We start from the raw sequence: 21,206 nt of genomic DNA, 5'->3' as shown, positions 1-21,206 counted from the left end.
ATTACACTGGCCAGAAACGGTTGTCAGGAGTTTGCATGTAGGCTTCCATGTGCTGTGTTTATCTTCGCTTTTGAGGGTGCACCATGTTATTTGGGTAATGATGAGTGAGCTCATTGTGTGATCTTTAAACTGCGCTCCTCATGCTTGTAAAGTCATTGTTCTTTTAATTGTGCACACCTATCTCCCTTGGAGCATAAATTCCTACGTAACTGAAAACAAAGCCAAATTCTTAATTTCTCTATTAAACTCGAGTTTAATGTGGATGTGAGCAAAATCCTGTATGGAGACATCCCCAAACACAGGCATCACGATTTCTACATGCTGCCATAAAACTGAAGTGATTTATTATGAGGACTGGCTCGTAAACAGAGATCATTACCAGATGTTTCATCCCACCCGCCCCATCCTCTCCCCTCTCGACTTACATCTGCTCACTGTGAGCAACTGTGTCTCCAAGAAAAGTGAGCTCAGTGGAAAAAGTGAGTCCAAGACAGTCCCTCCACACACATGTATGTCCACAGCAACCATGAAAAATCACCCCACTCATCACCTGGCCAAGTGAACCCTTCTCTTCCATGGGGGTGTACTGCACAATTCTCAAAGTTGTGTCCACAATGAACGCTAGATGGCACTGTGCTTCTTCCCGCTGCGCTGGTTGAGACAGCCAAGAATTCCCTCCTCCCTTTGCGTCCCCCCTTTTCTCGTTGAATGTTCATATCAGGTCTGAAAAAACAGATGTCACAGAGGGAAGTTTTTACAGAACTGAAAAGTAGTCCCAAGTTTCGATGTTTGCAACGTGAGTAAGCCCACTGCCCAGTAATAGAAGTGATGTTTAATGCCAAATTTATTAATACGTCATCCTGTGTTAAATGTTAAACCCTAAGTTGTAAAATTCAGACATTCGAGTGGAAGTTTTCTCCTGAATTTTTAAAAAATAATAATACAAAACAGTATGAGCAGGCTAAAAGGTTGAGCCTGCGTTGTGTTTTTCCTTTTCCTACATCCATAATTCTCTTTAGAGCCCTTATAAGGAAGCAAGCATATCTGAGATATAGTGTAAACCTTTAGCCTGTGCGCGTTCTCGCCAAATGTAGCTCTCGTGCACGCCCCCTCCTCCCTCGTCGTGCGCGTCGTCAACCTCTGCGCGCTCTGGCTCTCGCCTGGACTGACTGCGGCTGGGCGGTGGAACGCAAAAAAAGTTGAGCCGAATCTACTCAAACAAGACCGAGTTTGGGGATTCGGGCCGCTTTTGCGCTTGTTTCTTCAGGGGGTTTGTTTGTTTTTGCTTAATTTTTTAGCAGTTCAGCCATGGAGACTTTGAGAGGGCTCCTTGTGCTGCTGTGCGTCCTCCTGGCCAGAGCGCAAACGCAGATCCAAAGACCCAAGTCCGCGGGTAAGTTTCACATTCTTCATTTGTTTGAAGGAATGCTGTGTATATTCTGTGCGAAATTAATTATATCGCATTTAAAGTTGTCTCTTCATCTTTAAATATGACGCGTGGTCCATGCAGTGACATTCCCGCAAGCGATGGTCCAGATGTGCATTGTTGCGTTCAAGTACACTCAGACATAAGATGTAAAAATCAAATGGGATTATGGAAGAAGCATCAAGCTCACATTGAAAATGTAACAGATTTAATGTGAACATGAGGCCTACAGTGCATGTTGTTGAATTTGAGCGTGTGATGTGTGATGAAGAATAAGATGCGCTCGATCACTCAGATTGGTCAAAGCAAAAGAAGATGACGCTCCAGAATTGTTCCCATTTTGGGGTTTGTACAAGTTGTAGAGGCTGAGGCCTGCATGGGTCTGCTAGCAAACACCCATGGGTGTCACACCTGATGGAGGCCTGCAGTAATGATGGACACATTTAATCCACCTTGCATTTTTTTCTGCTTAATATTTTGGGTGCTCATTTGGTGTTGTCACTGTCACCATTGCCTACTTGTTTGTTGTGTGAACAGAATGTCCAGTTGACCTTTTCTTCGTATTGGATACGTCCGAGAGTGTGGCCCTCAGGCAGAAACCTCCCAACTTTTACATTGACCAGATTAAAGAATTCACCAAGCGCTTCGTTGATGAACTGAGGGACATGTAAGAACACACACTTGAACTTCAACTTATCTTATCACGGTACAAACTCATCACTGATTTTGCTCCCCCAAATAGGCGCCATAGTTGCGACCGCTACCTGACGTGGAACTCGGGGGCGTTGCACTACAGTGACGACGTCATCCTGGTGCGCGCGCTGAGTGACATGAGCACTGAACGCCAGGCCCTGAAGAACGACATTGACACCATCAAATATATCGGCAAAGGGACCTACACGGACTGCGCCATCAAGAGGGGTCTTGCTGAGCTGCTCATAGCGTAATCAGAATCAATCATATTATTATTACAGCAAAACAGGCAGATTTGCATTCAAAAACGTTTAGCTATTTGCTGAAAAGTTGACCTATTTGCTATTTTGTGCTCTCCAGGGGTTCCCACTACCATGAGAACAAGTACATCGTGGTGGTGACTGACGGGCATCCCATCACTGGCTACAAGGAGCCTTGTGGAGGCGTGCAGGAGGCTGCAAACGAGGCTAGGCTACATGGTGTCAAGGTGTTCGCCGTCGCCATCTCACCTGATCAGGAGGTACTTGCATCTGTTTTTTATTCTTTAATGGTGAATCACCTCATTTTTTATACCTTCAAATATCCCCAAAGACATGGATGTTATGTTAGGTTAATTGAAGACTAAATCAGGGGTGTCAAGCTCATTTGAATTCAGGGGCCACTTTTACCTACATTTATAATCACAAGTGGGCCGGACAAGTTTGCCCGTGGACTATTAACTCATTCACTGCCATAAATACATAAAAAAAAAGATTATTTAAAATTTGGGGCAAGAGGCGATTAAATGTTTTTAATTGTAATTAATCACATGACTTCACTAGTTAACTCACGATTGATCACAAATTCTATATGTTCTAAATGTACAATAAAAAATTCTAGGTTTTCATACTCTTGTTAACAAAAGTGGAAAAAATGTTAAACTAATAGAAATAGTTCAAATGAACTTTTGACGTTTATAGCCCCCCAAAAAAAGAAATAAAATATTATAAAAAATTCGGGGCGTCAGGCGATTAAAGTTTTTAATCGTAATTAATCGCATGACTTCACTAGTTAACTCGCGATAAATCCCAAATTTTATGTACAAAACTAAATATAAAATAAATAAAAAAACAACAAAAGTGAAAAAAAATGTCGAACTAATACAAATAGTTAAAATGAATTTTTGACGTTTATAGCCGTCAATGGCAGTTAATGAGTTAAGATATAAATAATGGCATGTTGAAATATTTCGTTTTTTCCATTTTGAAAATATTCCCATTTTTTTTAAGATTGTCTAATTGCAGAGTATTCTGAATTTTTTGCCAACAAAAATGACTGCAAAATGTTTTCATCAAATCTTGAGTAAAAGCCAGAATGTCATTTAAGTGGTCGTCGTCAGTTTTAGAGAAAAATGTCCGTTAGTGTTCTGTCCTCACGGGCCAGATTGGATCCCATGACGGGCCGGTTCCGGCCCGCGAACCGTATGTTTGACACTATTGCTCTCAATTTTCCTTTGGTGTGAAACTGTAAGTGTAAATCAGCCCTTTAATTGACTGGCGACCAGTCCAGGGTGTAGTCTACCTCCTGCCCAAAGTTTTCTATGATAGGTTCAAGCTCATCCGCAACCTTAATGAGAACAAGTGGTATAGAATATGGATGGAAGATTGTATAGATGGGCCGCCATCTTCAAAAGTGATATCGTCATTTAGAAAAAAAATGGTGGATGGACTTAACGATGAGCCATTGGTAGTGATAGTATTTCACATGGCTGTTTTTTTCTTGTGCAGCTGATGTAAAATCAATTTCTCACATGGCCATGCCTTTTATATGGACAAAAAAGTATTGAGACATTTTAGTCCTCTTTGCACCTGTAACCGCCTCTGCTATTCATGAATTCTTTTTCAAGATTTTGGGGAAGTTTATGCACGATTAATCACGGAAAATTGTGTTATTATTTATTGAATTTTTTTAGCGTTTGACAGCACTCATTTTAATGTTTACAATAAAAAGAAAATCATCTAATTAATGACAAATAAACAAAAACACATAGAAAATTAGTTAGGAAATATATTCAAGTAAGGTGCCTTGGGATACCTTCCGCTGTGAATTTGCACTATCCATCCATCCATTTTCGATACCACACATTGTCACGAGGATTACAGGTGAAAAGATTTTGGGCAAGACAGAGGCGGGGTACACCACAACTTGTTTGCAGGGTACATATAAACAACCATTTACATTTACATTTACACATTAGGACGATTTAAAGTTTTCACAAAAGGACAAGTCATTTTGTCAGAGGTGACATAATAAACTGTAAGCAAATTTGTCATTGTATTGCGTGGTTGAGGACCCAAGTGCAGGGAAGCAAGGACCGAAAGGTTCTCAGCAATGTATTTTCCAAAACCCCCAAAAGGGATAACGAGGAGAATGGAAATATCAAAAAGACTAAATGAATGAATGAATAAATTAACAAAAGTCCAAAAAGCAAGAACAAACAAACACTACGGCAAGGCATGACATAATTAGGAGGCATGGCTAATGACAGGCAACGAGTCAGCAAACACAACGAACCAACAAAGAAAAGGAACCAGGGATAAATACAAGCAAACTGACGGGACAACGAGGAACACCTGGCTGAGGGAGTTGATTGGTAGACACAAGGGACCATCAAATTGTACTCTACGTATAAGCCACATTTACGTCAGACACTGAGAAGAAAAATCTACGTCTAGTTTTGGATGGATGTTAAAGATTTCCCATTTGTGTTTGTCTTCTTAGGATACTCGACTCTCCATCATCGCCACTGACCAGAACTACAGGCAGAACTTCACAGCTGCAGATGACTCCAGAGCCACCAAGATGGGAACCATCAGAACCATCATAGATATGATCGTATGGATTGTCTTCTCCTTTCTGTAATTCCCCAAATGTTGTATTTGGATCTTATTTACATTTTCTCTTCCACTTTTCAGACAAATGAGACCAAGGATGTGGTATGTCTGATCATTGGTTTTGTATCTCAAACGAAATTATTTATTACTTTGCTTCTTTTTTTTTAACACTCTAAATCTCCTTTTTTTCCCCCCCAGTGCTGCTCATTTGACTGCAATGTAAGTGCTCAATGACACGTTTGCAACAACTCCGAGCATGTTTGTTGTTTTATTGTCAACCAGCATTGTCATCACCTGTCATTTTGCTTTTGCTACAGGCTCCAGGAGGCCCTAAAGGACCAGGTGGAGACACTGGCGGCATGGTATGACAATACAAGATTATGCTTTATAAATTTGACCCAGAAGAATTGACCAATTGGCGCGCAAGAACCTTCTATTCAAGGACAGATCTTTGTGTTTCTTGTATTACCTTTCCACAGGGAGAAACTGGTAGACCCGGAATGCCAGGAGAGAAAGGAGATATTGGTGCCATGGTAGTTTCTTTTGATATTCAATCTTCCATTCTGCCATGACGTCGCAACGATAATAATCCTCAACATTGCCACTACGTTACAGGGCAGCGTTGGAGATCCTGGTCCTGTTGGATACAGTGGGATGAAGGTAAAAACCTCCACTACAACAATACTGACTCCATTTAATTAATAATCAGTGACAATTAGAACGATATTATCATTATATAACCTTATCGTCATAGAAAATGGAAAACAACCATTTGAGCGTGTTATAATGTGTGCTTTTCTTTCTACAGGGAGACCGAGGTGGTCGAGGCGGGAAGGTATAATCGAGTCGTCCAAATGCAAGACATTATTGTTGTATGTGCTCGAATTAGCGTGTAGCATAACGGATGTGGCTAATAAATGACGTGTTCTTTGCAGGGAGAAAGAGGACACAAAGGCTACAAGGTGAGATTGATTTTGATGTCGGACCTTCTACGCACGCGTTTGTTCATTCTCTGCGAGCTTCTACTGTATTTGAGTCTTTGCCATTTGCTTCACTTTCTCTTCTGTGTCTGTGCCTCTTCCATAGGGAGACAAAGGTCTAAGCGGAAATGATGGCGTTGATGGACGCAAGGTGGGTTACACACAGTGCCAACCTGTGACAAATCTTAAAAACAAAACAACAACAAAACATTTAATTGTCCAGAGATATAAATTAGATATGGACTCCTTACTAAAGAATATTTTGTCAAATCCCCAAAAAGCAACTGAGCAAACTATAATCAACTATAGTCTTACTCTTTCAGTTAACAATTTTTAAAATTGAAAAAAAAAAAGCATTTTTTGGATGTATATTTGATTAAAAATACTACTACAAATGTATTTGACAATTTTTTTTATATTTAAAAAATGATATTCTTTGTTTGTTGTCCATTTTTCTGTTAGGGGGAAGCTGGTTTCCCTGGTCTTTCTGGCTGTAAAGGATCTCCTGGATCAGATGTGAGTTTAAGATTTCCATGGGCGTGTCTGTCAATTAGTCATGTGACTTGTGGTGCCCGCTGCGTTAAACCAACCAGTTCATCATTGAGCACATTTTGCCCCAAGTGACTTGACAGTATGTAAAATTCTTCCACAAAAACATGTAAACACTTTTAAACCACGATTACAGAAATTGACCTGAAAGAGTCATGTCTGTTGAGTGTTGAGTTCTTGTCCCTTGGGGTGGTGCGCGTGACCTCAGGGAACATAATTTTTTTTAAATTTTGTTGTTGTTGTCGTATTAGAATAAAGTCTAGTTGCACATTCACTACAGTAGGTGGCAGTGGCGCTCTCATTGTCAAAGAGTGCGGAAGAAGTATGATCTCCTCTGCAGAGGTACACTTACAACACATTTTTCAATACTTTAACTATTTGCATGTTATTTGTGAACATTTTTCCCCAAAATACTTTAAAAAACATTTTTACATTTTTTTTTTTTTACCTGAAGAAATTATATATTTATAAATAAATGTAATGTAATAATTAATTACATAATGATCCCTACTACCGGTATTTCAACAATTTTTTTTCCTGAATATGAAATTTTACATGGAGGGCAACCTCTCTCGCAAATTCTCTCACATTCCTCCATGATGATCATCTCTAAAAATGAACACACACATCAAGTGACAATACCGTAATTGGCTCAACTGATGCAACTGTGTGCAACTAGTTTTGCTGCGATTCAAAATTTTGAATGGCATTGGGAAAAATAATAATAATGATGTTTCTCAGTACTAGAATACAGTATCTGTATTTTGTGCTTTTCACAACACGTCGTATACCTGTGGCTAAAAAGCAAAGTGTTGAGAGTCTCTGTCACTGTCAATAGGATGATCGATCAGTGCCAGCCAGACATGTTTTTGTGGTTCAATAATAAATAATACGATACAGTGTGGCGTACTGCAATGTTGCCTCCAAATATATGTATGCAGTGCTGCAAAGATTCGCCAACTGTAATTTTTTCACCATGGTTCACTTGAGTCGTATTTGACACATGTACGGCCATACATGCTTTGCTGACATTAACATTCACTTTATAAGGGAAAGGGAAATAGCTCATGAAATGGTTTGCCTTTTTTTTGGGCGCAGACTCAAGATTTAGGGCTTGCAACACCCTCATGTGCACATAGTATATATTTATTTTTCTTTGTCTTGATCATCCATGTTAACTTTACATAACCATATACGCCGCCCACTTTTGTCTGCCTCTGGCACATGCATGTTGTTTACAAATTAGCCATTAGCTACAATTGTATGTTTTGCAATGTTATTCTTTGAGCGGCGTTGACCAATCTCAGGTCTAGAACCTGGAATGCCCCTGGCTCTTTAATCACTGCTCGGTTTACATTCTTGCTGTCAGTTTGTTTAAATGAAGCCATATAGACATATTGCCCACAAACACACACACATGTGCAGTGCATGCATGCTTGGCTGCCACAACAATTAAGCATTGTGGTTTCAGCTGTAGCTGTTTTTGTCTTCCAGGGTCTTCAGGGTGATCTTGGGCCAAAGGGAGACCCTGGTCCTTTTGGGTCCAAAGGAGAAAAAGTAAGATGTTATAGATTTATGTTTTGGAACAAACACGGTGTATCAAGTCATCTGGTGCTTATTCCAGGGAGATAATGGAAGAGATGGGGAACCAGGAAGACCCGGAAACTACGGGCCTTTAGGACCTCAGGTAAACCAACATATAGAGACCCCCCCCCCCCACCCCAAAAAAACCCAGAAAGTTCTGACATGATCATGTGCTGCGGCAGGGCGAAAGCGGACCCAGAGGAGCTAATGGGGACAAAGGCGAGCGTGGCGATGATGTAAGTTCACCCAGCGAAAGCCAGCAAAACTTTGGTCCCCAAATGGTCACATTTATGTCTTTTCCTTTGTGCTTTCAGGGTGCACCCGGACCAGACGGACCTCGTGGCCAGATCGTAAATAATGTTGATTCTGATTACGGTTATGTGGATTGTTTGTGCAATAAGTCGTCATGGTTGGTAACCTCTTGTAGGGAGCAGTTGGAGAGAAGGGGGAGCAAGGTTCCCGTGGCAACAGAGGAACAAGAGGAGAAGCAGTAAGTGATGATGATGATGATGAATAGTGGAGCTCCTCAGCTGCCTAGAGAGGACATGCAAACATTTTATTAGTCCCTCATTTGCACTCTTTACAATGTGTGGGTCAAACAGACAATATATTTATAGGCCAAAATACACAGCTGCATGTTGTGTACATAAAAAAAACAAAAAAACAACAGATGTCAGAGTTTCCCAGGCCCAACAGTTGGGGCTTTGGTGCCGTGCTCAAGGGCCAGGAAGTGAACTGGCTTCAATAACTTATCTTGATGCTATGCTTTAGTTTTGATCAGCAGCCCACATTTCATTCTTTTTTAATTATTATTGTACAAAGTAGTGTTAATTTCGTTAACGAAAACTCAACAAAAATATTTTCGCCAACACACATTTTTTACCGGACGAAAACTAGACTAGACTAAAACCCTCATCAATAAACAATAACTGGAACTAAAGACGAGACAAATATGTACTTCGCTTCATAAAAAAATTGGACTAAAATCTATGAACATTTTAGTTCATGAACAAAGACAAGATGAAAATTATATGACTTTGTAAAATCCTGTCTCTGTGACACTGTCATGTGACACACAGTGACACGCCCCCTTTTAAAATCTACAGCTAGCGAGTGCAACATGCACAAATACATGGGACAGACAAGAAGTCACAGTGAAAGGTAAAAAAAAAAGAAAAAAAGATTAATTTATAGTTATAATTTAACATTAATCCATGGGCTATAACGTTCCAATAATAATGTTAATCCAACCACTAATTAATGATGGCTAATTTATTAGCTCGTAGCATGGAACCATAGTAGCCACTTGTTGATATACTTTAATGGAGTGTGAAGTGAAGAGAACATTTTATTTGAAATAGTTTTAGATCCAAAATGTTCAACATCATCTGTTGACAAAAAATATATACAGGGGTAAAATGATTGTCCTGACTAAAACTAGACTAAAATGTTGACAGTTTTTGACTAAAATTAGATGAATAAAATGACGTCTTCTTGGACTAAAATAAAGACTAAAATGCAAGATTTATAGTCGACTAAAAGTTGACTAAATAATAACGGGATGAGGTTGACTAACTATGAAACTGACAAGCGTGATTGAAACTGGACTAAAACTGAGACTAAATTTGAAAATGTCTAATAATATTAACACTAGTACAGAATAGCTAGGACAGACACGTTGCTACCACTTTCCCATGTTGGATTATATTTTATTTCTGTCTATTTTGACAAAAATTACCCCTCAAAAATGGTTTGAATTCCAAAATGCACAGCCTCGGCTTTGCAATTTAGGGTTTCTACTTGAACCAAATTCCCCACAATTCAACTTGACTCCATTTGCTTTATTGCCTATTGTGACGGGCCCTGTAAATTAGATTACACTTTTGTTCTTCTTCTTGCCAGGGGGAGCCAGGACCCCGCGGAGAGCAGGGACGAGAGGGCTCAACTGGCCCCAACGGAGACCCTGTGAGACCTACACACACTGTTCAATCATACAGGAAATACAGTGGCACACTGTTTTCAGCTTGTTGTTTCATCGAGCAACTCCATAATTACCTACTTTTCACTTCAGCAGCCCACCCCACCCACCCCCCACCCCCCACCCCCCATTCTGAGGAGGACTCAGTGCGCATGTGCGTTCATGTTTCACACTGGGGCCGGGACATTTTAACAGTGTTGAACCTGGCTGTTGCCCCAGAGTGCTGCCCACTCATGCGTATGCTTTCTCCTCCTCCCGGTTTGAGTGTTCAACCCCTCCCGGGAACTTCTACGCTCATTCTTTCCCTTCTGACTCAGTTCTTCTCTCCATCTCATGCAGCCAAAGCCTCAGTATGGTTCCTAATAAGGCTCCAGGCAGTGCATCAAAAATAATGCTCAACATGGATTACTTGCGGTAGCCTCCGTGATGTCAGAGCTTTCAATGGATCCTTTGTGCTCCTTTTTTTCCTCCTCATCAGACTTGAAGGGAGAGTAAAGAACTACTGTACTAAGTGAGAAAATGGACATGCTGGACCACACTTGCTATTTTAGGGAGCTACAAATGCAGTAGCAAATTCATTGAGATAATACAATACTTTTGGAATTATGACTCACTGATATACTGATACTGTTGAAATAACCTAATAATACCATACAGTGCAAGGTCACCCCGAGATTTATAACATCGATTGATGAACATTTCTAGTTGTGTATTTCCATCTTCAAATAAAATAATGTTACCAGCAAAAAAAAATAGAAGAAAATTATAAAAAGCCAAAGTGATCACTATTTTGTGTAATCTCCCTCCCCTTACGATACACTTTGTCATCACATACAGTGGTTATAGACTAATTGAGTTTATTTTTATTTTTATACAATGCTATATAACTTGTACCCCCACGAGCCTAAACACAGCAGTCTGATTAATATTGCATTTGTGGAATATACTGTAAATGATATAGCAAAACCCAGCCTTTTTTTATCAATCTCATGAGGCAGCCATTTTGTCACTTGCTGTCTGAAAATGACATCTCAGTTGTTCAGGGCTCAGGTAACGACCAATCATGGCTCGCCTGTCTTCTGAAGCTGAGCTGTGACTGGTTGTAATGTTTAGTTGACAGCAATTAAAAATGGGCCTCTGTTTGGTCATGTGACATTCACAAGCTGAACCGTAATTGGTCGTTACCTAAATCCTGAGCAACTGTGATTGTCATTTTCAGTTGACAGCAAGTGGGAAAATGGCCGCCCACTGAGATGGATTAAAAACAGGTTGACTTTGCTGCTTAACTCATATTCCACAAACACAATATTAATCAGAGTGAGTTGGATTGTTCTCCCCTTTAAACGATACACTATTACCAAGGCGAAACAATTGAATACCAAATATTACGTCACAACTTCTTGCCTATCTAAAAACTGAACCATGGATGTCATCACTAAAGCCTGGATATTTTTGACAATTTAATGTTGACTATGTCAAAGTGATTGCTACTCCAAATAGCCTAAAATTATTCTCTTTGTCCACTGTATTTAGTGGTGTGTTTTTGGCCCTCACAGCCAAGTCCTTACAGGCTAAATAAATCACTCCTTACACTCAGCTTTGGATTTTCTATGCCTTAAAAAAAGCACAATATCAGAGCAATTATTTACAATGCAGAGGAAATGCTCATGCAGCAGCTGAGCCCAGCTGTTGTTGAAACTTCTCCAAATGTAATAACTAAATGAGACTCCCTGAAAACTTGCTATTTCCCACTGATGGTCCTGGCACAACATGACCATCAATTACGCTACTCTACTTTGAATCACTCTTAAGAAGCATTTTAGCCATGTTAAGCTTTAAGCGTTGAAACATAGTTGTTACTTGAGGGTCGGCCAGAAGAATGAAAAGAAAAGGGCACTTCTTTTCTCCACAAACATGCAACTGAAACAATTTAATCCGTATGGGACTATAGCTCACTGAAGCCTTTTTCTGTAGCGAAGTTGATAGCAACTAATGCTACATGTAGCGTCCGAGCTACGTTGCGCCAGCCTCAGGTGTGGTATGACATGATAACAGTGCTGATGTTTTGCAGGGTGAGCCTGGCAGGCCTGGTTCCCTCGGATACAGAGGAGATGAAGGCCCTCCTGGACCAGAGGTCTGTCTCACGCTACAAAAATATACATACAGTGTACATACAATCACAAATTAGTAGCAAACAAGCAGCTAGATTTGAGCAAAATCCATCGCGTTGTTATATAACCAACCATGCTATCTTTTACATGCAGACACAACCATCATTACAACATCTGAATGTTTTCAATCACACGTCATGCCACTTTTCATATGCTTCCCATCTTGTCATTTCTTCTTTCTCCCAGGGATCCAAAGGACCAAGAGGAATCAAAGGGTCTGCAGGAGACAGAGGCCCAATGGGAGGCAGGGTGAGTGAGGAAGATCGAACGGGATGCAGATGTCTGCCATCCATCATAAGTCCTGCCACAATATTTTTTTTGTATGTGTGTGTATGTGAGTATATGTAAAGATGTTTTTCTTGACATCGCCAGGGTGTGGACGGTGTGCCAGGAAATGGTACAGCAGGTTGCCCAGGATTCCAGGTGTGTACTTATTGTGACATTTATGGTTGTGTATTACATACTGTATGTAGAATATTAACATTTACATGTTTTTCAGGGTTATCCCGGCCCTCGCGGAGACGCTGGTGAACCTGTAAGTTCCATCAGATTCACTTATTGGGCGTTTTGACAAATAACGGTATCGGCCATTTAAAAAAAATCTGACGCCCTAATAAAAGGTAAATCTAATATTATTTTCAAAAAAGAGAGAAAACTGAGGCACTCAAAGGTGTTCCAAGTAAAATGACTTTATTGCCACATAGCCAGTTGATTAAAAATTGCCACGGTAGGCCTTTGTCAGGGCAAGCTCATACAAATGCTTATATAGAAGTTAGTCACATGTTCACAGTGAGATTGACGCACAGTCAGCTGGTACTCATCATCCAATCAGCAAGCAACAATCAGCAATCCTTTTAAAAGTCAATAATAATAAATAAAAAATAAACACAATGTACTATTTACAATCTACTATTATTTACAATATATTTTCAGAAGAGATCTTAAAGAAAAGGAATGAAATCCAGTTCACCATTCAGACCAGGAAACTTAGTGGCTCTACAGGTTTTGGAGGTTTCCCTCTTCCAACACAAGCTGATTCCAATCAGCAGGATCGTTATCAGGCTTATGCAGAGCTCGCTGATGAGCCGATCATATGATCAGCTGTGTTGGAGAAGGGAAACATCCAAAACCTGCAGGACTACGGCCCTCCAGGACCACGGCCCTCCAGGACCGGATTGCCGCATTGCCAGTTCTTATTGCTTGTTTGTGCTCGGCAAGTCTGGATTTAAATTTGCGCTTGGTTCTACCAATGTAGATGCGGCGACAAGCGCATTCAAGTTTATAGACAACATACGTAGTGTGTTACAGTTGATAAACACATTTATATTGTATTTTTGATTTCATGTATTTGTAAAAACATTGGTAGTCTTTATTGGTGTCACAATGTACAGTTGCCGCATCTAAAGTTTCCCGTTGTTTTACTGAGCCAAGTATTTCTCTAAGTAAGTTGTCACTTGTAAGGATACTCCAATTTTGTTTAATTATATGTTTCATTTTGTTGGCTTCGGAGGTATATGGTGTTACAAAAGACACTTGATTCTTACTTTCTTCCTTTTTTTTTTTTTTAAATCAGCGAATCATTTCGATTTTGACTTCTAGCTTTCTGATGAGCTGTGGAAATAATTGCTCTTTTGTATCCTCTGCTTATGAATCTTCGGTCCATATCTTGTGCATGATGGTCAAAATGAGTGTCATCATCACATATTCTTCTCTGTCACTGAAATTGACTATTTACTTGGAACACCTTTGAGTGCCTCAGTTTGCTCTTTTTTTTTTTTTAATGCTTTTGCGGATCCCTCCACTGAAGAGCACCAAAGAGACATTTTTTGGATAAATCCAAAATATCCTAGCAGCGCTCTTATTGTTTTAAATCTAATACCATTTTAAACTCAGGGAACTATTTATTAAAATTTTCAGTTGATTTTATAAGAGATGCTGCTGACCTTGGGAACCTTTTGTTTTTGTTCGACATTATTAAAACAAAAATATGAAAGTTTAAGATTTTGGGTATTTTTAAATGTTGATATTGTCTAAGAAAAAAAAAATCAACATTTTGAAAAGGTGGAAAAATTGTTAAATAAACAGGCTTTAAGACATTATTATATATATATATATATATATATTAAGTTAAGATTGACATTTGCGTTTTAAAATGTTTTTACGTCAATGCTTTTTTCTCCCTTTTTACAGAAAATGAATATCAGTTATTAACTCATTCACTGCCATTGACGACTATATTCATGTCAACTATTTCTATTAGTTTAACATTTTTTTCATTTCATTAATTTTTCTATGAAAACCTATATTTTTTTATTGTACATTTATAACAGATATAAAATTATCATGCGATTAATTACGATTAAACGGCCCTTATTTATTTATTTATTTTAAATTAGGCCCGTCAGACGATTACTTTTTTAAAATTGTAATTAATCACATGACTTCACTTGTTAACTAACGATTAATCACAAATTTTATATCTGTTCTAAATTTACAATATTTTTTTTCTAGGTTTTCATTCTCTTGTTAGCAAAAGTGGAAAAAAATGTTCAACTAATAGAAATAGTTCAAATGAATTTTTTACGTCTATAGCCGTTAATAGCAGTGAATGAGTTAATCTCCTTGACAACTAGTAATCGGTATCTGCCCGAAAAAATACCATATCGGTCTATCTCTAAACTTTACAGCAAAAGTTAACGTTGGCAATATTTTTTTCAGAATGTATATTAGGCAGTTGACTTCCAGGTATGTCACCTCACTTGTAACACTGTTCTGTTTTGGCCTTCAGGGTGGCAAGGGAACCCCTGGACCCAAAGGAGATGACGGAGAAGCCGGTGATCCAGGCCTTGATGTGAGTCTGCCTTGTCTACGCCTTGTCTACATGTCTGATTTGCTTGTCATTGTTCTCATTGTTCTTTTGAGTGCTGTGAGTCACACAACGCAACTTCCATATGGCCCAATTGCACATTTTATCATGTAGAATCAGACCTTAAGATCTTTTCATTCCCCATCTTTCATGTTCTCCAGTGCTTCTTTGTCTACCCATTTTGTTCGCATACTCATGTTCTGGGTTACAGCTGGAAATAATTTCTAATGAAGATCTGAACAGTTTGTGTGTGTCTGTGTGTGTGTGTCATTGGGGAAGGGAACTTTGAGCTGATGCAGCTGTGTATATGTCGTTGTCAAGGATACCAGGAAATGAGTGTGGAGGATGAAGGGACTACATTACTCTTTGGTTGTGTGTCTGTGTGTCTGTATGTGTGTGTGCATCCATATAGCATGCCGGCCTTAACACGTCTCCAGTTCAACTTGTTCACGTTTACATTGAAATTACTGCATTTCCAAGGCTTAGTGTGTTATGACATAAACAATTCTGCATGTTATAACTTTCGTCAGGCGGGTTGTCCTTAAGATAGGTCACACACAAGCCACACAAGCCTTGGAAAGTTTGGGATGTACACTTTGAGATGAGCTCAACTTCTTATTAACATTTGGCATTTGCATCATGTTGTATTCATTTGCTTTTAACTCATTCGCTGCCATAAATTCATTTGAACTATTTCTATTAGTTAAACTTTTTTTTAATATATACTTTTGTTAACAAGAGTAAGAAAACCTAGAATTTTTTTTATTGTACATTTCGAACAGATATAAATTTAGTTATTAATAGTGAGTTAACTAGTGAAGTCATGTGATTAATTACAATTAAAACATTTAATCACCTAATGCCCCTAATTTTAATAATCTTTTCTTCTTTTAATAAACATTTTTTTTTTAAAGAACATTTTTTTTTAAATTAGGGCGTCAGGCAATTAATATTAATAATCGTAATTAATCACATGACTTCACTAGTTAACTCACAATGAAACACAAATTTTATATCTGTTCGAAATGTACAATAATTATTTTTTCCAGGTTTCCATACTCTTGTTAACAAAAGTTTAAAAAAATAATAACGTTAAACTAATAGAAATAGTTCAAAATATTTTTTTTACGTCTATAGCCGTCAATGGCAGTGAATGAGTGAATGACATCATATTGGATCATAGTATGCCATATAAAGTTGTGTATTTCATTATATGCCCAGACAGGCAGACTCTCCTAATGAAGTCTTAAACATACAGAAAGAACACAAAACATGTGGTTTTCCTCATTAAAAAAATAAAATAAAAAATGGCACATTTGATTTATTAGTTGGTATTTATAAAAACTTCATACGAGCTTTCCTTTGTATGAATTGTACTCTCGGTGCAATGTTTTTTTAGTCGCGTTTGTTTGAAGTTGAGTGAACATAATTGCGCCCCGAAATACTTGGCTGCAATCTGGAGCCGGGTTATCTTATCTCAGCATAAATACAGGAAGGAAGAATGAAGCAGCTTTTGGACTCTGCTCAGGAAAAAATGTCAAGCATATCAAATATAAATATTTCCAGTTAATAAATGTTGAATTAATTGGGCTTATTTAGAATGACTAAAACACTGTTACTCAAAAAGACAAAGGTGTGCTGTTAACTTTTGCAAGTGACAGCGAGCTACTGTAAGCAGGCATAACTAACTTATTTACATATTGCCAACTTTGCCAATTTTTTTGTCGTCATCTGTTTATAATTAACTCCTTTGTCCTTTGTGGCTCATTTCAGAAGGTATTATTATGTCTTCCACTAGTAACCATAACCACCAGATCTTTTTGTGAAATATTTGACTTTGAATCAGTTGCTTGTTTGCGGCATCCGTCCGCTGCTTTAGACTACAGGCTGATGAAAACATCAGCCAGACATGCTTTAAAGGAGTCATTGTTTCAGACGGAATACACAGGAAGCCTTACACTGGCCATCTTCTACTAAGTGGCTCCTGAATCTTCAAGTGGCCGAGCTTGTCACGTCATGGGCAGTGAAACAAAGTGATTATGATGTCATTTCCTCCCTGCTGTTACATAACAGGAGAGGTTACGTTCAGAAGGGCTGGCTCACAGACGTGTTTGCAGATAACCAAATAATGACGTGGTTATTTAATTTCACACGTTTTGGTGTGACAGGCACTCCAGAGACTTCAGTTTGTGTATTCAAGTCATTAAAAATGACATTTTGCATATGCCCCCTTTTCGTTAAAACAAGGAGACATTCCGGTCGCCACTTAATGTTGATCGAGTTGAAATAGTTTGAATATTTCACACTGTCCAGGCAAATCCTTTGTTGTCTGTGCTTCTTCTGGCCAGAGGGGACGTGGATGGGAAGGATAGATTGAGGTGTGTCAAGACATACTGAGAATTTCTCTACCCCTTTACTGAAGAGTCAAAGGAACAGTAATACCGCCCAGTTGAGTCCAGAAGTAGGAAAATAAGATGATTTTTTTTTCTTCAACACCACATTGGATTTCAATTTTAAAAAATCGAAATATGTTTATCTTTAATTTAAGAGGTTTCACTGTACTACCTCCATCTCCAGAGGCTCAAATGTATTTGGGCATTTCTGGAGCCTGATGACATCACCAATTTCCGAATTTTCTTTTGCCAAGCCTTGACGGCAGCCAAATTCAGCCACCTTCTTACCGCCTTCATTTTTGTCTTTAGTAAGTTAAATGCATGTTCTATTGGACTGAGATCAGGCTGGCCATTGAAGAATAAAACAAATCTCTTCAAAAAGCCTTGAGCAGGTTCACAGTACTTTTGGTAAAATATCCAGAATCCTTTATTTAATGAGGAAAAAACGCGTTTGAAAAGATTGATGCATCAGAATTTTCTATTTATTTTTGTTTTGACAAAACATCTGACAAAAACTCACATTTTCTGGAATTAGATTATTTAGACAAATGCAATTTGTGTCAACTTATATCGGGAAGAGTGAACTATTGCAAAGGAAAGGAAGAGGTCATGATGCAACATACCACGCCATGTCAAACATGGATGAGGTAGTGTTAAAACATGGCCATGTATGACTGCAAACAGGCTGGGCTCAGAAATGTTTATAGATTATATGACTGACTGTGGCGGTCATACGTCACACAAACTCGGCCATTGTCGAAATACTTCCGCACCAAACTACATGCACATGTCCACTGAGGTAAGAATCAACAGTCAACATCTGCCTTTGTCTTACCTGACATGACGCCTTCAAATAAACAAGGAGTCCGGTTGATAGCAAGTGCGAATGATGTGTCCCATTTTTCTATACATCAGAGTTTGACAACGTGAACTAATTGAAACAGTGTGGGCTTTACAGTATACACACACACACACACACACACACACACACACACACACACACACACACACACACACACACACACACACACACACACACACACACACTCGATGGACACTTCATTGGTTACACTTCATGGGCTTGAATAATGTAGAGAAGAGAAGGGTCATAGTTTTTGAACAGTGCTACTGGGGGGCCATATAGGAACTGCACAATTCCTAATGACCAGTATGACAAAAATGCCATTTTAAATAACTAATAAATATTTCCATACGTCTACTTTATTATTGAACCAATGTACATAAGAGCGTCTTGATATATTTTAATTCACAAATGCATATACAAAAGATCCACTCCTCAACTAGTTAAATAGATCCATGTTTTTGGAAGAAACAACTTTTGTAACTCCCGCATTTAAAACGAACTGTCAACGGTTCTTGTGAAAGAAAATCGCTGTTGTTTGTGTACTTTTGAGATTGGTGTTGTAGTGGTGACTTAGGTTGAAATCTTTTGTGGCTGGTAGCGTCTCTAAGTAAACTAGGCAGATAGGTTTCTGTACGTATACTGTAATCTGTTTCCTACTTTACCTGAATGGCACTATTTTCATGATCTAATGTTGGTCCTGGATTCTGGCAATGATGGTCCTGTTCACTCTTCTTCTCTGATGAAGTCTTGATGAAGTCTAGGGAGGAGCTCTTGAGCAATGTATGCCATCTAGTGGTGAACACTGTTATTACAACTTAAAATTGCTCAGCGACTGTCGACATTTCTATTTTCAAAACTTAAAAGAGGGATTCCAAATGTGAGCCCCCTTTTTAGAGAGAGAGAGAGAGAGAGAGAGAGAGAGAGAGAGAGAGAAAATAATGATAATGGTTATTTATGAAAAAAGTAAATTTATTATTTTTGTGAAATCAAAATTTTCTATTTTGGGGATTCTTTTATTGAACAGCTTTCATGGTAAATATACATTGTGTCTATAAAGTCTCTTTACAATTAAAACAATTTCTTACAAAAGCAGTTGTTGAGATATTTTAACTAGATTTTTTTAGAGTGTTTATTAAAGTTTTTTTTATTTTTTTTACTTTATTTAATAGACCTCTATATGGGCACCATTATTTGCATGAAGCACATAAAGGCGTTACATGATTTTTTGACATGTTCTCTGAAGGATCAGTTTCCCATCCATTAACACATTATATAAAACACAACATTTTAATGTGAATACAAACTTCAATAAACACTTAATTAAAATAAAACAAATGAAGTTATTTCATCAACTGCCTTAGTAATTTTTTTTACTTAATTATAGTAATTTTAGTAACTGTAAAGAGACTTTGTGGACACCATGCATAAACTGTAGCATTTGCAATTTGCTAATTTTTTTTGTCAGTTGTGTTCTTGCATAAACATGCATATCTTGAATGCAGCTCTCGCATTGTATGACATAAGCTTTTACAGGTGTGCCTACTAAGTGTACTGGCAAGCATCTTAAAAGTCAGGTGGTTTGCATTACCCTTTGTATCCTTGATGCGTGCACTGGAGATGTATGGGAGCTGTCGATGTCGATTTAGCTGCAGTGTTGGTTTTCCAAATATCTTGCAACGTAACAAAAAGCAGAGCAAACTTAGTGTGATGATTTGTGACTCCAAAGTGCCGTACTGCCAGAGTTGCATCTCTTTTCTGCCTGATGTGTTGGACTGCAAATGAGTATTTATGATGAGAGTGAATGCCGCGTTGCACCGCATGTGGTAATTAATGCCTGTGTAGTTTTGTCATGTTACTCCAATGGTGGAAGTTCTCCCAAATTATCCAAATAACTCTTTTCACATGTATTTTTAATCAGAGAATTTAGCCATTTAAACTTAATTTTCCGTTGTAGCCAACATTCTACAAAATCCCTTTTGAAGTTGAATCTGTGGGAACATAATTCCCTTAAATTGATTTAAGCGAAGTCTCCACGCTTCCTCAACCTTGGCCGTCATCTCACTGAAATTAGCAGTTACACAGACAGTCTTTCTCCGCAGCTGCACTGTTATGGCAGATGATTGGCCACGAACAAGACCTGACCTCGAAGATTTAGAGGCTTCAGGGGAAAACGGTGACATCACCTGGCGAAAATGTTCTCATATGATACCATCTGTTGGCAAAATGTGGCAGATTATATTACAATAAAGGGGTGTGTGTGTGTGTGTGTGTATATATATATATATATATATTTTTTTTTTATATATATATATATATATTTATTTATTTATTTTTTTATCCGTTGCATCTGGCGTCTTGGGTTTTAAAACTGGCTTGTATATATAATGCAACGGATAAAAAATATTTTTTTCTTTATAATCTAAGTATTGCAATTAGAATGTCAACAGATAAGGACAAGACAGCTGAGTCTTACTCATGTCTATAAACATGTGCTAACTTGTGCGGCATCCCTCTTGTCAGTAAAATCACTATACACCCAAAAACTCATTAGTGTTTACAGCGGTTTACACTTTGTATGTGTCAGTAGGTTTTTTTTAGACCACTAAAGGTTAATTCGGTGTAAAATTTGATCTTTTCCTTTTTTACAGAACAACCAACCAGGACCTCCAGGACCAAAAGGGACCAAAGGTCACAGAGGACCTGAAGGAAAAGCGGTAAGTCAGAATTTTTGTGTGTTCAAGTTGAGACTTAGGATAGTTTGCTGTCCGCACATGCACAAAAGACCCTTCCTCACGTTATTAGCCCACTCCCACGCTCAAGCAGGGAGT

General features: G+C 38.5%; 1 protein-coding gene across 1 annotated transcript in view; it reads left to right on the top strand.

The window, feature by feature from the left end:
• The first annotated feature begins 1,108 nt into the window (after nt 1–1,108).
• col6a1 (collagen, type VI, alpha 1) overlaps nt 1,109–21,206 on the top strand; it is a 28,489-nt gene continuing 8,391 nt past the window's right edge. Inside the window, exons 1-26 of the mRNA XM_086099006.1 lie at nt 1,109–1,393; nt 1,964–2,093; nt 2,169–2,369; nt 2,480–2,639; nt 4,880–4,993; nt 5,074–5,094; nt 5,191–5,211; nt 5,310–5,354; nt 5,472–5,525; nt 5,608–5,652; nt 5,801–5,827; nt 5,928–5,954; nt 6,079–6,123; nt 6,435–6,488; nt 8,016–8,078; nt 8,146–8,208; nt 8,288–8,341; nt 8,420–8,455; nt 8,533–8,595; nt 10,008–10,070; nt 12,155–12,217; nt 12,441–12,503; nt 12,627–12,677; nt 12,754–12,789; nt 15,043–15,105; nt 21,027–21,092. Of these exons, the coding sequence (XP_085955132.1) occupies nt 1,309–1,393; nt 1,964–2,093; nt 2,169–2,369; nt 2,480–2,639; nt 4,880–4,993; nt 5,074–5,094; nt 5,191–5,211; nt 5,310–5,354; nt 5,472–5,525; nt 5,608–5,652; nt 5,801–5,827; nt 5,928–5,954; nt 6,079–6,123; nt 6,435–6,488; nt 8,016–8,078; nt 8,146–8,208; nt 8,288–8,341; nt 8,420–8,455; nt 8,533–8,595; nt 10,008–10,070; nt 12,155–12,217; nt 12,441–12,503; nt 12,627–12,677; nt 12,754–12,789; nt 15,043–15,105; nt 21,027–21,092 (1,713 nt within the window). The 5' untranslated portion in view covers nt 1,109–1,308. The remainder of the gene's footprint in view (nt 1,394–1,963; nt 2,094–2,168; nt 2,370–2,479; nt 2,640–4,879; nt 4,994–5,073; nt 5,095–5,190; nt 5,212–5,309; nt 5,355–5,471; nt 5,526–5,607; nt 5,653–5,800; nt 5,828–5,927; nt 5,955–6,078; nt 6,124–6,434; nt 6,489–8,015; nt 8,079–8,145; nt 8,209–8,287; nt 8,342–8,419; nt 8,456–8,532; nt 8,596–10,007; nt 10,071–12,154; nt 12,218–12,440; nt 12,504–12,626; nt 12,678–12,753; nt 12,790–15,042; nt 15,106–21,026; nt 21,093–21,206) is intronic.

The sequence above is a fragment of the Leptonotus elevatus genome, chromosome 1 (assembly GCF_054856555.1).
Source record: "Leptonotus elevatus isolate MCC_2025b chromosome 1, RoL_Lele_1.0, whole genome shotgun sequence".
Classification (NCBI taxonomy): Eukaryota; Metazoa; Chordata; class Actinopteri; order Syngnathiformes; family Syngnathidae; genus Leptonotus; species Leptonotus elevatus.
Note: the sequence above shows the minus strand (reverse complement) of the source record. Positions and strands in the feature narration are given on the sequence as shown.